The following is a 15308-nucleotide window of genomic DNA, read 5'->3' as shown; positions in this document are numbered from 1 at the left end:
ACTGAGATGTGGGTTCAAATGGAACCTCATTATAGACTACCATGCTATCATTTCCACATTGTACCCCACTCCCAGTCACTCAGCACAGCTTGCTCTTATTTTTTTCCATAATAATCACTATCTGAATTTTTGTTTACTTGTAACCTTCTTTGTGATCTGTTCCCCACTCTTCCACCCTCCCAGACAGCAAGTTTCATGAGACCATGTCTGTCGTACAGTAATCCCAGCAAGAGTGACCAGCGCACAGACACTCAAGATTTGTCTAATCAAAGTATGAATGGATGCCCCTCCCTCCTCCCCTCCCTCCCTCCCTTTCACCCACCCGTCCATCCAGGGTCTACCGTCTGCTCTGCGGGAGGCCCTGGGCTAGGCACAGGGGGGAACATAGGAAAACTGCCCCATCTAGCAGGCACATAAAGAGTTTCACTGGAGTACTGAGTGACCAACAGCAGAGGAGGCTTGGAGTCAGAGTCTGGGAGACTTTCAACGCCAGACAGAAACCAGAAGCAAAGTGCTGACTAGATGTTCTAGCCTGTCCAATAGAACTGTGCTGATGGAAATGTCCTATAATCTTTGCCGACCATTATGGCAGTCACCAGCCACGTGTGGCTAGTGAACACTTGAAATGTGGTTAGTGTGAATAAGAAATGGAATTTTTAATTTCATTTAATTGAAAACTAATGGCTATTGTATTGGACAGCATAGGTAGGGAGCCATTTCAGACAACCTCGTTTACTGGGAGGTGTGGAAAGAGCTTTGGGTCCAAAACCATATTACAGCTCCTCTACTTACTAGCTGAGCAGCTCTGAGCAAAACACTTAGCTAGAGTGATCCTTGTTTTTTCAGGTGTAAAATAGGGTCAGAAATGACCTATGTCATTGCAGACAGCTGAGGTCCCCCAGGTTGGTCACCATGGCACTGTGAGAGATGAGATACATGTGCGCATGGGGTGAAGGTCAGCGCTGTTGCCAGAACTAACCCAGCTTTCTGGTGCCAGGAGCTTGGCCTCCTGCCGGTGGATCAGGCTTTTATTTGGGATGTTGTGGGGACCTCTGAGATACTTGGAATAGGAAAGTGAAACGGTGAGTATCATGCTATCAGAAGCACTGGGTGTGTGGGTCATACCACAGGAAGGCAAATGTCCTGGGGCAGATGGACAGGTAAGGCGTGAGGAGCCAGGCACAAAAACTTCGTGAATCTGTTCAGAATGAATGTAAGGCAAATATGCTCAGAACAAGGGCCTGGTGTCATGAGAGGAGTATTATCAATACTGATGAACTTTAGAAATTAGCCGAATTGCCATCAAGGGAAGATTCAAGAGAAGGCCAAAATGTTGACACCAGGAATAATAAATCTGATCTCTTTCACAAAAGCATCAGTGTTTAGAAAATGAATATGTGAAAGATAAAGAATTTAAAATTACTTCACCTCTTACACACACGTGTAGACATACACCATATAATCTTTTACCTGTTGTGAGAGGGATAAAGGAGACGTGAAACCAACAGAAACATTCATGCACATACGCCCTGAAGCCTTCATGCATTACATACTGTATGTCCAGGCTTCTAAAATGCAAAGCCCAAAATGTATCTCAGTTCAGTACCATCAATATCGTTAGGAATGTACTGAGTCAGCAGGCTCCCAGTTATCAAGAACAGCAGTCCCAGCTAAATTTCAGTGCAAATACAGTTTCAGTTTCCTCACACCTACCTCCACTTTGCTGTGTTATGAACTCTAATTCTTCAATGTCTTAATTGCCTATATGCACAGAACGTGGCTATAGAGAATGCCTTCTATTGAGTCTAGAATAGAGTTTTCATGATGAGAGTCTCATCTTCACCCTACTGGTCTTGCCACTCCTGCCCCCCTCCATTGGATCCTTTTTATGGTAAGTTATCTTTGTTATCTTCCTCCTTTGTTAAGAGGTTGTTAAATTGGTAACTGCTTCTATAACAAGATATTACTTACTTCCCCCCTCAAATATTTTTATTCTCAAAAAGATTGAGCTTGAGAAATGCTCTCTCTCTGAATTCCATTTCCCCCCCACTCTGTTGTACTTAGGAGCTTGTATTTGATAAGCATTGGATAAGAGTAATTTGATTACCCTGTTTGGGAATCATAGACTTTCTTCTTTTCTTCCTCCTACTCTATATTGTTCAGATACTTTTTTACTGATTGGTAACTCCCTCCCACAATGGGTAGTCAAGATAAAGACACAGGAATGAAATATAGTCAATTCATGTTGCAAGTTATGCCCAGCTCCAGAAAGCTTGTGGAAAGATGTGGCAAACAGATAAAGTGAGGTGGGCGGGACTAACCGCAGACTGGTTTTCTGTGGTGGTGGATTCCTCCATCCATGCAAATAACCAGGAATCAGCCATGCTGCATTTACCAGCTGACTGGATGTGTTGGAGTAGAAAATGCAGACAAGATTGTAAGGTTGGAGGCACAGGAGGGAGGGGTGAGCACGTTGAACACTGATGACATGCCAAAGTCCCTGGCTGCTGCCCCCTCCCAACCTGAAAAATGTGCCTTAGGCTAGCTAATCCTTGCACTGATGTAAATCTATGCTCTGCCTCCCCCTACCTTCTTTAAAAACTCACTGCCTACTCTGCTAGGTGTGACTTCCCTGGCCTGTAACTAGCCAGACTGGCAAACATTGCCCGGGATTGCATTCAAATAAACTGCCTGGCCTTTTGTTGCCTCTCATCGCCTGCTTATTTTGGTTAGAATTAGTCTTACATTTGGTGCCAAAAAAACCCGGGAAAGAGCGTGAGTGCGGGGCCCCGACCAGCCACCGGTGGCCCCACCCCCTCCTTCCCCTACCCGGGACCTCAGCCTGCTCTCCGCTGTGTGGACTATTTTCTGGTGAGTCCCTCAGTTTCCCCCGGTCTGTTTCCCTTCCTAACTCTGTTTTACCTGGTCCGTCTGAAATCATAGCTACGTCCAGGTTGGGGCATCCAGCCCATTCGCTGCGGGCATCTGGGATACCCGCTCCTGGCCCTGTGGTGTGGTGCACTTGGGACACTGGGTGCTCCTCTCAGCGGGATTAGTTGGGGGGGGTGACGCAGACATGGGGAACCAGCCCTCAAAAGTGGAGGCTCAGACCCCACTGCGGTGTCTCATTTCTAATTTGGCTACTCTATATTTGTCCCGGGAAGTTCGCAAACGGAAGCTAGTCTTTCTTTGCTCTCAGGCCAGGCCTCAGTATCCCTTGGCAACCAATCTCGCTGGCCCCCTGAGGGAACTTTCGATTTTAGCCTCCTCACTGACTTGACTAATTATTGCCACTGGAGCGGAGAGTAGGATGAAATCCCATATGTGCAGGCCTTTTGGACTTTGTACTCCTGCCCAGACCTTCATGTTAAGTGTTCAATGACCCAGGTTCTCCTGGCCTGATCTCCAGTTAAAGATTGTCAGCCTCTTACTCTGCCCAGTCCTTCTTCCTTTTCAGATCTGCCAGAGGACCTTAGTGTCCTGCCTCTCTCAGCTCGCTACCCCCACCCCTCTCCGCCACCATCTTTAAGTTCTTTGTCCTCCCCCATGTTGCTGCCATCTTAAAGTCCTACATTCTCAACCACGCCACCTTCCTGCTTCTCTCTTCCGGTGTCTGCACCACCCCCTCCCCCTCTCCTTCCGCCTTCACCGCCCTCTCCCCCACCGGAACACGCCCCTCCCGCCCTCTGGTTCCAGAAGCCATGGACAAGACTCCTCCCAGCACAGACCTGCCTCCTTTCTCTCCCGACCCTACACCCCTCCCCACACCCACCATTTTGTAAGTGGTCTGGTGTGGTTGTTGAGAGTGGGTGAGCTGGGCGTAGCAAGTGAACATCTTAGTGATTGTGTATTGCAGTGTGTGTGCCTGCCTGCAGCCTGAAAATTTTGTAGTGACCTACAATCTTCACGTTTTGCTAAGTTAAGTAGACATATTTTGTGCTTAGAGATTATACTGTAAAGCACATAGTGTCAAGAATTATGAAGTGTGTTCATGAATTTGTTAATCTAAAGAATGCTAGTGCAATGGTTTACAATAGCCCACTTGTCAGTGTTCACTGAAAATTAAAGTTCCTAATAGTTTTGAGGTCTAATTAAAGCTATTTAAAGAAGAAAACATCTCTACTTGCTAAAAGGATGTGTGTTTTAATAAGACAAAGTGTAAAGAATGAAAATTCATTTTGTTGAGGGTAAAATAAAGTAATTGTTCTAAAGTACAGCTATTTATTTAAAGAGGGAGAACACTGAATGTAAAAAGAAAGTTGTAGAAAGCTTGTGGAAGAATTTAATATGGTCATGCTATATAAAATTAAAGCAAATGAATCTCAGTATCAAGTACACAGCAAAATTAGAATTTTGTTTTCAGTTAAAAAGAAAGTTTTCCTAACTGTTAGTCTGCTCTTAATGTTGAAAGATTGCAAAGAGTTCTTTAATTGTTTTATCAAAACAGTTTCTCATGTTTAAAGTCTCAATGAGTTGTCTGAATGTTTAAGATAATGAGATCTTAATATGAAAAAACCAAAAGCTAAGTTTTGCTAATAACTGTGTAACCTTCTGTATTTGCCTTTAAAATATTTTATTGTCATTCTAGTTGAATAGATAAGTATTGTTTCATAGTAACTTATGATTCTATTTAAACAAATGCCTTAAAAAAACTTTAACAGCTTCCCAAAATCAAATTCAAAAAAGTGCTTTTACCTCTAGTTAACTCTGGTATTTTCCAGAGGGCCCCTGGAACATGTCAGAGAAATTTTTTCTCATTAGAGAAAGTATTCGGCCAATTTGACTTATTTATCTCATATAAAATTACCTGCTAAATTACCTAGAAAGTACTGTCAAAGGGAATAATGCTAAACTTTGTTACTGAATGTTTTGTGTTACAGAAATATCCGAATTTCCTTATGTCAACTGTCTTACAGTAAACTCTCATCAGATCTTTAACCATTGTCATTTGTAAGTCTTGTCATTTATAGTCACTATTTTATTACTTCTAAACTAGTAAAGAACTAGATTTCACCAAAACAAGTATTAGTTATATAAGACATAAGTTAAAAAGGCAAAAGAAGAACTGCAGACTCCACTCCGTGACCTGGTAACCATGGCCTTTAAAATCTTTAATACCAGTGATGAAAAACATAAAAAGAGGACAGTGTCCCAAACCCGAGCCTTTGCGGCGGCCCTGTGGCTGGCAGGACAGGGGTCTCATCACACCAAAGACCGGTCCAGAGCTCATGAGCCTCTGGGACCCTGCTTCCGGTGTGGCCAAGAAGACCACTAGGCAAAAAGATGCCCTGACCCGACCAACAAGCCGACTAAACCCTGCCCAGTTTGCAGTAAGAGAAGTCATTGGAAAGTAGAGTGCCCAGTTGGGGAAGGTCATCCCCCCACGACAGAGTCTCGTGGGAGGCAGGCCCCCTGAGGGACTCCCCTCCAGACCTGCTGGGCCTACCCGAAGACAGAAGATTCCTAGACTCAAACACCCCATCACCCTCACCGAGCCCAGGGCCACGCTGTGGGTAGCAGGTAAGTCCATCTCCTTTTTGATGGACACAGAGGCTGCCTACTCTGTTTTACCTTCCTTTCACGGGCGTTTACATCCTTCCCAGGCCTTGGTCGTGGGTGTCACAGGAACCCCCTCTAAGCCTCTGGAGACAGGTCCAGTAGCCTACACTTTTGAGAGCCATCCTCTTACCCACTCATTTCTAGTCATCCCATCCTGTCCCATCCCTTTGTTAAGGAGAGATCTCCTCTCCAAGCTTGATGCCTCTATCTCCCTGCCCCTTAGTCATCCCCAACCGAGCTCACTCATCATCTTAGCCAATATAAGTTGTAGCCCTGAGGCCTCCACAGACCCTCCTGTGCCATCAACCAGCATTAACCTGATAGTCTGAGACACCTCTACTCCTGTAGTGTCGAGCCATCATGCTCTGGTCCTCATCCGCCTCAAGGACCCATCCTCCTCTCCTTTTAGACCCCAATTTCTTATTTACCAAGTCCATCGCAAGGGCATCCAACCTATCATCAACCACCTTCTTTCCCAAAGGCTTCTAGTACCAACTAATTCTCCCTGTAACACTCCAATCCTTCCAGTCAAGAAGCCATCGGGGGCCTACCAGCTTGTTTGAGACCTGCAGATAATCAACGAAGCTGTAGTCCCTCTTCACCTGGTCGTCGCTAACCCTTATACTCTCTTATCTCAAGTTCCCCTGGACACCTCTCCTACCTACCTTACTTCTCACTCCTAAGAAAGATACCCCCTTGTCCCGCCCAATGCTCGTCTTTCCATTCTTTCGTCCAGGCTGCCTGCTACAAACAAGCCTTAGTCTGTCTCCCATTGTCTGGACTACAGTACTGGACGGGGCAAAGCCTGAGTGATCATGCTAGATATATCTGTCCTGAGAGATGAAGACAACATATCTGCTAGAACCTCCGGCCACCAATAGAAAGGTTGGACAGTAGAAGTAAACAAGACCATGTGGGTACATCAGTACTCACCCCTTCCCTCCAAGCCTCCTCTGGCCTCCCACCAGCTTCAACCCTACCCGCACCGCCCCTCCTCAGCTGGAAGTAGCCAGATCAAGTCAGCGCCCATTATAACCAAAAGGCTGGAATGTAAGGTTGGAGGCACTGGAGGGAGGGGTGAGCATGTCGGACACTGATGATGTGCCAAAGTCCCTGGCTGCTGCCCTCTCCCAACCTGAAAAATGTGCCTTAGGCTAGCCAATCCTCACGCTGCTGTAAATCCAAGCTCTGCCTCCTCCTACGTTCTTTAAAAACTTGCTGCCTGCCCTGCTAATCATGACTTCCCCAGCCTGTATTAGCGCAGACTGGTGAACCTTGCCCGGGATTGCACTCAAATAAACTGCCTGGCCTTTTGTTGCCTCTCATTGCCTGCTTATTTCAGTTAGAATTTATCTTACAAAGGTTACTTTATTTAAAGAATTCTTTTTATTTTAACACACATTTTGTGTGTCCGGAAAACATTTGGAGAGCAAAACTACAGGAGATGCCTTATTCATACGGCCTGGGTGACTGCATGTGCCCACACAGCTCACATCCTGGCTCCCATGCACTGCTGCTTTCAGGCTGGGCACAAGTGCATCCCTGCCTGGCTGGGCATGAAGCAGCTGGCTGATGGTCTGAGGGCATCTAAGTGCTGACAGAGGTAGCCCTGCAGTCTCATCCTCAAGGGCCATCTGTCTCTTCCTTTCATTCCCATCTGATAAGAACCAGCTTCTACAGTACTTCTCAAAAATCTCCCAGCAGAATTACCCAGTTGCTACTCAAGCTGTCCCTGAGGCCAGGTGCCCAGCCCACCTTCCTGACTCCCTCAGTGCTGAGCACCCAGTTACGCCTCACTTCTGGGGCTCAGGCGGGAGCTTCAGAAGCAGCTGTGTGGCCTGTTACACTGCGCTGGTGTTCGGCCCTGTGGACAAGGCCTGGGGCCCAGGAACCCTGCAGGGAGTTCACCGGCGTGTCCTGATTGCTGACGGGCCCGGCCCTTCCCCAACATTTCACCACGGCAGGCATGCAGGAGGTGCTGCACCTCTAGGGCATCCAGGACGATGCTCAGACGGGAAGAACCTCCTGCCCGGAGCACCGAGAAACCTCCTCGCCGCCGCCTGCCTCTCAAGCAGAATGCGTAGGGGGTGTGGTTTCCAAGTGCCCCTTAGTATGCCCAGGTGGCCGCCCATCCGCCCCCGTGCCTGTGGCCGCTGGCGTCTGCAGCAGGGGGCGCCCTGCTCCGCAGGCACCGACCACGCACCTGCCGAGGCCGGACCCCAGCAGCGTCTGCCGCTGGACATTTCCCCAGCTTCCAGCCCTGCCTGGGCTCCTGGCCAGTGAAGTTTTAAAACAACTAGCTTTTGTCAATAACATTTCTTTATTAGGATATAAAAAAAGTAAGTTCTACTCTTCTTCCTTTGGGTATATTCTTTCTCTTTCTATAATATCTTAAGAGCAATGTTTAGCTCATTAGCTTGTAGAGTTTAAAATTTTTTCTCTGTTAATATAAGAATTAAGACCTAAAACTTTACTAAATTATTAAATCTGATGTATCCCACAAGTTTTGGGATGTAATATTTTTATAGTCATACAGTTCTAAGTATTTTTAAGTTTACATTTTGATTTTTGTGCCATTAGTTATTTATGAGACTGAGACTGAAGTGCCATTAGTTATTTAGAAATGTGATTTTAATTTTAAAATGTATGGGCTTGAAAAATACTGTTTTTATTGATTTCTAACTCAGTTGCATTGTGATCAAACCATTTGGATTATACCATGTCACTTGTTCAAGGTTTGTTGATGCTTGGTAAGTTACAGATGCACAATGTAAACTCTCCACCTTGAATCAACACTTAACGTTCGTGAATTTTTTGGAAGAGTGTCTCATATTTCTATGCAGGAGTCTAAAATTTGCATCTTCACTCATTCTTGTCTGCTTGACCTATCAGCGCCCAAACGGGTGTACTGAAATCTCCGACTCTGGTGATAGTTCAATGGCAGTTTCTCTTTGTAGTTTTTCAATTTCCACTTTGCATATTTTAAATTTATTTTATCACCCTCTTGTAAATGGACACTTGTGCCTTCTTCATGAATTGAGTATTTTGTCATTATATAGTGACTCTCTTTATCCCTACGGAATGGTTTTGTTTAAAAGTATGTTTTATCTGTATGAATACAGCTAGTCCAGCTTCCTTCTAAAACGCATGTCTGGTATATTTTTTCCATGATTTTACTTATATATCCTCGTTTTGTAGCTGTATCTGCTGCAAGTTACAGCTGGATTGTGTTTTGTTTCTTAGGGCATCAGCTCCTGATTATAACCGGATGTTTGGTTTCCGTACTTCTGTGGTTACTGATGTGCCTAAGTGGATCTGATCCTGCTCTCACTTTGCGCTTTCTTTCCACTTGTCCTTTTTTCCTTTCTTGCCTTTTTTTATTTAAAAAAATATGTATTATGTTGTTTTTGTTTCTATTCCAGTTTCCCTTCCTACATTTTTGGTAGTTAGCTACCTTCTATCTCTTTGTCTTTTTCTGGTGTGTGCCCTAAATTTTTTTAAGGTATTTTTAAGAGAGTAAAGTTTTTCCACAGTGTAACCACCTGCTCAGTCGGCACATGTCCCTGGAACCCTTCAACTCCATACACCCCACATGACATACATTATGTTGCTTTTTTGGTACTGCCTTTTTTACCCTTATGGCTCAAGAGTTCATTTTTGATTATCAGAATATAGCTGATACACAATATTATATTGGTTTTAGATGTACAAAATAGTAACTCAATAATTACATACATTACTAGATACTTACCACGGTAAGTGTGGTTACTCCATTACCATACCAAGGTATTATATCATTATTGGTTATATTCTCTATGTTGTACTTCCATTCCTATAGCTTACTTTATAATTTGTAGTTTGTACCTCTTTATCTTCTTCACCTATTTTTCCCACCCACCCAGCCCCTCTCTATGGTAACCAAGAGCGTTGTCAGTATTTCTGGGTCTATTTCTTTTTTTTTTTTGCTTTGTTTTTTAAGATTCCATATATAAATAAAATCATATGGCATTCATCTTCCTCTATCTGACTTCTTTCACTTAGAATGATATCCTCTGGGTCCATCCACATTGTTGCAAGGGCAAGCTTTCTTTCTTTTTTATGGCTGAGTAATCTTCCATTGTATAGCTATAGCACAGCTTTATCCATTCATCTATTGATGAACACTTGAGTTACTTCAATATCTTGACTATTGTAAATAATGCAGTGATAAACATAGGGGTGCATATGGCTTTCCAGATTAGCGGTTTTGTTTTCAGGTAATTTCCCAGAAGTGGAATTGCTGTGTCAAATGGTATGTTTATTTTTGTTTTTTTGAGGAACCTCCATGCTGTTTTCCACAGTGGCTGCACCAATTTACATTCCCAGCAACAGTGTAGGAGGGTTCCCTCTTCTCTACATCCTCACCTACACTCGTTATTTCTTGTCTTTTGGATAGTGGCCATTCTGACTGATGTGAAGTGATACCTCAGTGTAGTTTTGAATTGCATTTCCCTGACAATTAGTGATGTGGAGCATCTTTTCATGTGTCTGTTGGCCATTTTTATGTCTTCTTTAGAAAAATGTGTATTCTGGTATTTTGCCCATTTTTTAAATGGATTATTTGTTTTTTGATGTTGAGTTGTATGAGTTCTTTATATATTTTGGATAATAGAGCCTTATTGGATATTTTATTTGCAAATATATTCTCCCATACAGTAGTTGCCTTTTTGTTTTGTTGATGGCTTTCCTTTGCTGTGCAGAAAATCATTGGTTTGATGTGGTCCGACTTATTTATTTTTGCTTGTCTCCCTTGCCTGAGATGTATAAGGCTTCATTTTTTTAAATAACAAAAGATTTAGTGTTCAATGTATTTTCTCATGCTTAAATACATACTTATTAATATTTATAGTACAACTTTTTTTCTGGTAAAACCACCAGGTTCCAAATATTTCATTTTTATAGCTTTGTTAACAAGTACAGCTTTTTTTTGCCCCCTCAAATTAGATATTACTTGTACTTTAATATATTGCACCTATTTAGATTTCCCTAAATATTGACAAATTTTTATCTTTCACTATTCTTGCATCTCAGTCTTTCCTCCTGTAATCACTTTTATTTTCCTTGAAGCACTATCTTAGAAGTTCCTTTAGCAAAGGTCTTTGAGGTGAACTATTGTTTTTTGTTTGTCTGAATTATCTTTGTTTTACTATTATTTTTGAAAGAGTTTTCTAAGTTGACAAAATTTTCTTCCACTACTTTAAAGTTTCTCAATAGTTTGTGAATTCCAGTATTGCTACTGATAATTCAGCTGCCAGCCTAAAAGTGTCTTGGTAGATAATCTGCTTTTTCTTTCTGGTTGCTTTTAAGTTGCTCTGTCTTGGTATTTTGTGCTCCCCTTCACCAGAACTAACAGCACATAGCTTTCTTTTTATCTACCCTGCCTGTTACATCTCACACCAGTTAGAATGGCTAATATCAACAAGACAAGAAATAAGTGTTTGGTGAGGATGTGGAGGATGTTGGTGTGAATGTAAACTGGTGCAACCACTGTGGGAAACAGTATGGAGGTTTCTCATAAAATTAAAATTAGAAATACCATATGACCCAGTAATTCCACTTCTGAGAAATTACCCAAAGGAAACAAAATCAATAACCTGAAAAGATATACGCACTCCTATATTTATTGCTTCATTATTTACAATAGCCAAGATACTGAAGTAACCTAAGTAACCATTGACAGATGAAGGGATAAAGATGTGGTACATATACACAATGGAATATTATTCAGCCATATAAAAGGATGAGATATTGCCATTTGCAACAACATGGGTATACCTAGAGGGTATTATGCTAAGTGAAATAAGCTTGGCAGAGAAAGACAAATACCATATGATTTCCCTTATATGTGAAATCTAAAAAACAAAACAAATGAACAAACAAAGCAGAAATAGACTCATAGACATAGAACAGACTTGTGGTTGCCATAAGGGAGTGGGGTGGGGGAAATGGGTGAAATAGGTGAAGGGGAAAAAATTAGTGAGTGTTAAAAAAAAGAAGACATCTTACTGGATCATGAAGGTATTGCTACACATAAGGAAGTCCATTGGAATCAGTAACATCTAACACTGTTCATATTCTGTTCTCCCCAGTTGCCCCCACCTGACATTTATTTATGCCTTTTTTTCCTGATCTGGGATCCCGTCAATGTAAACACCATTATACTCGGCTGTTACACCTTGTTGGCTTCTCCCATTCTAGAGTACCCCACATCCCTCTGCTGCTGTTCATGATATTGAAACCCAGCTGTTCTGAATAATGTCCCACACTCTGGAATTGCCCAGTGGCTTCCTCCCTGTTAGACATGGGTCAAACATTCCCAGCAAGAATCTCGCAGAGGTGATGTCTCTCTTCCCTCCTCCCCTCAGGAGGCACATACGTCAGATCTGAGTTAAGGTGGGTACTGCTAGATCTCAGCATGTAGAGGTACACTGCCCTCTTTGTAATTAGTAACGAGTGATACGTGAGTGTATTAAAATTACAGTGAGACTGCGAATAGCCTGTTCCCCAGCAACCTGCTGCCCAATGGTTCTAGCATTCCTTGGTCTTTGCCTGACTCAGCTGTTACACTGTGATGACAACCTGGTGATTTTTGAATTCCATCATTCTTCTACATTTATTAGCTAGCATACTTCTATTAAAAATAGCAACCCCTCCCATTTGGAGTCTCTGTATAGACTTGTGGAGTTTTAAAATTCAATGTGTTATAATTCTTTACCAGCACTATCCTTGTGCTGTTTTAATTGTCCAAAATGGGCCATTGGGAATTGTTTCAAATAGCTCCTTTGCCCTTTTGACATGACACTAGTAGCTTTTGACTACTTTCTTGCTTTCTGGCATAACAGATATTCCAGGCTCACATTGTGCTTTTCCTGCTGCAGCCTTGAATTAGCTGTGTCTTCAAGAAACCCTGGTTCCTTTTAGTGGGGCATGATATTTAGAAACCAAGATTTGGCCATTAGCCATGCTCATCACCATGAGGGTGTCCCATTGGCTGTTTTCTTACAATAATTAGATTTTTCTACTTTAAAATAACTCTATTTGGTTGTTTTTCAGATCAACCTGGCCATTTTTGATTATCTCTGTTCTCTCAAATCATATTTTAACATCATGTAGCAAAATATTTTGTCCAAATAGGATAGAGGAAGAGAAGAGGAGGGGGAGGAAATGATAGGAAGGGTGTGGAGGATGGGGTCCTGTGCGCTGGCTGACTGATACCAGGCAGGACATACCTTTGTAGCTGCCGTGAGGGCTGCTTTGGGTCTGTGGAGCTGAGTCTGTTGCACTTGGTTTTGAAGGTTATTGGTGGATATTTGTTGATTGTACCTGGGAAGAGAAACACCTGTGATGAGTCTCTCATTCACGGCTATTAACATTACAGCAAAGGGTCCCTTCACTGTTTTCAACATGCACCAACCAATGTGGTCATATGAGATGAAAGTGGATTTTTCAGGAGGTCACTGACACTGCACTTAGAAAATACATCTCTGCTGATTTTCTAGTGGAGAATTCAACTCGCTTTTCAGTAAGATGCCCTTAGCTGCTAGAGTCGGCCAAACTTAGAGGAGATAACATGAGCCAGTCCTAAGAGTCTGTCCTCTAACTGACATGAACTAATCGGAATAGTAATTGTTCATTTGCTCCTTTGGAACATAAAAATGTAAAGGGAAACAGATATTCACTTTATGGTCTCCATTGTTAACAACAGGAACCACAGGGCCAGCCTGAGTTTCATTCATTAGCAGCTCATTTCATTTGGAAGCATATTAATTTTTCCTAATAATAAAGCATGCCTTTTCCCACACCATTTAAAAGACATTTTTTATGGAAAACTTAGAAAATGTATTATTTATTTCCTTGTAGCATTAAGTCGAACTTGTAAAGCCAGAGCCCCCTCCTGGTGGTGCGCGTTCGCGGTGAGGAGCAGCGAGTCCCGGGCTGGGATGGAGCTCTGTCTCGGGGGCGCTGCGGCAGGCTGGGCTGTGCGCTCCCCCACAGGATGGGAGCATTTCTTTTACTGAGTCTGATGTTTAATTTTTTATCTGTCTCAAAACTTCAGGCTGTTCGTCAGCGGTTTTGCTTCTCCTAGACAGTGTGCTGACTCTGACGTGGCCGTTCCTTAGTAGGAAGTTGCATCACGGCAGCGTCCTGAAGAACAAGCCGCGTGGCTCAGGGCAGGGGCCGCATGTGGTCACTGCCCGCACCCTGCACCTCGGCGTGAGCAGCTTGAGCAGGCCCCTGGCAGACGTGCGCTGATGTGGGGCTGCGGGAGTGAGTCTGAGGGTGTGCCGAGGAACCAGGGGTGCAAGCTTCACCGTGACGGCGTCAAAGCCTTTTGCAGCTTCTTGTGCTTTTGGAGCTTCAATGTAAAGACTGGAGATTACTAGATACTTAAGTTCTGGAAACATGGTGGGTTACTGTGTCATAGTTATGGCTTTCCAAGAGCACCTTAGATCTCTCACCTACCCCAAGTAATTCTTAAAACATCAGGTGTCATTTATCTAATCATATAGTTTGACTAATTATCATGAGACACCACAAAGAATTTTGGGCGACTGGGAAGGAAATTCTGTCTTAAACTTCCTTTCAACTTTTTGCTCATAACGAGTGTTTCTTTACACGTTTCTCAGAGTATTTCTAGGTGTTTCACCCTTACAAATGCCATGGATTCCTTCTTTTGGAATGACTCCTAGCCCCATTTTTTCCCCTTCTTTTTTCTAACTCCCTTTTCTGGTTCTTATTCTGGAACACATCCACATGTATTTCACAATGCTCCTCTTTCAAACCATGAGGTGCATGTGAATCACCCAGGGATCTTGATAAAATGCCGATTCTAGTTCAGGATGCAGGGGGAGGCCCGAGACTCTGGTGCAGCAGAGGCCGTCACACCAGTTATGTCGGCACTTCCCCGCTGGTGCTGACTAGCTGGTGCCTTTGCAGCCCTCCCTGGTCTTGCTGTGCATGTCAGTGACAAGTTTGAGACACAATCTGAATCTCCCTTAAGCTACACTGGGTATTCACTTTTCCTCTGAACTCCAAGGGCTCGTTCACTAGGAAAACGTTCAGAAATCCTACACAGTTGTGCCAGGACATGGCTTCCTTTTACCCATCCTGCTGCATTCAAAATGCACTGCATCCTTTGAAGGCACACGCTCACTCTAAGAATACACCTCATGTTTCTTTTTTTATGGGCACCAATTATACTAATTACTGGCCTCATAAAAAGCCATTAAAAGAGGCTGAGAAACTTGCAGGGATGTATCTCTCCTCCTGACAGGTAAAATGGTGTCTCCTAATGCTCAAACTCTGCCTTTGTAACTTGTAAAAGCAAAGCCAAAGAACTGTTGAATTTTTCTTTGGCTCTCTTTTTTGGCACGTTAACTGGTGAAACTTTCCATCAAAGGGCAGTGTGTGAATGTTACACGGAAGGGTTTTACATAGCAGCTAAAGTCCTGGCTGTGGCTCATACCCCACAGCTATACTGCTCCGGGCAGACAGATGTGTGAGCAGCTCCTTGTTATGATTGTATCTCCATAGGAACAGAGGAATAAAAAAGATGAGCCAAAAAATTAAGTGCTTAGGAATCAGAGGTTTCCTCCCTCCACATCCATGATTACATACTTTCCTTTCTGACCCTGCCGTGCCCGTGAGGACAGAGGTTTCCAAGAATCCGTGTCAGCTCATCAACTCTACTTTTGGGAATACCAAGTGTG

At 43.3% G+C, this 15308-nt stretch overlaps 1 protein-coding gene across 4 annotated transcripts in view; it reads right to left on the bottom strand.

The window, feature by feature from the left end:
- Positions 1-15308, bottom strand: part of LOC118917226 (collagen alpha-6(VI) chain) — a 173088-nt gene that overhangs the window by 13652 nt on the left and 144128 nt on the right. For all 4 annotated transcript variants that reach the window (XR_008993763.1, XR_005026735.2, XM_057491870.1 and 1 more), the window contains one exon: positions 12828-12921. Coding sequence is in view for 2 of the 4 variants with exons in the window: in XM_057491870.1 (XP_057347853.1) it covers positions 12828-12921 (94 nt within the window). In the remaining 2 variants the exon portion in view is untranslated. The remainder of the gene's footprint in view (positions 1-12827; positions 12922-15308) is intronic.

This window comes from Manis pentadactyla, chromosome 14 (genome assembly GCF_030020395.1).
Source record: "Manis pentadactyla isolate mManPen7 chromosome 14, mManPen7.hap1, whole genome shotgun sequence".
In the NCBI taxonomy this organism is placed as follows: domain Eukaryota; kingdom Metazoa; phylum Chordata; class Mammalia; order Pholidota; family Manidae; genus Manis; species Manis pentadactyla.
The sequence above is the reverse complement of the archived record's forward strand: the minus strand, read 5'-3'. Positions and strand labels throughout refer to the sequence as shown.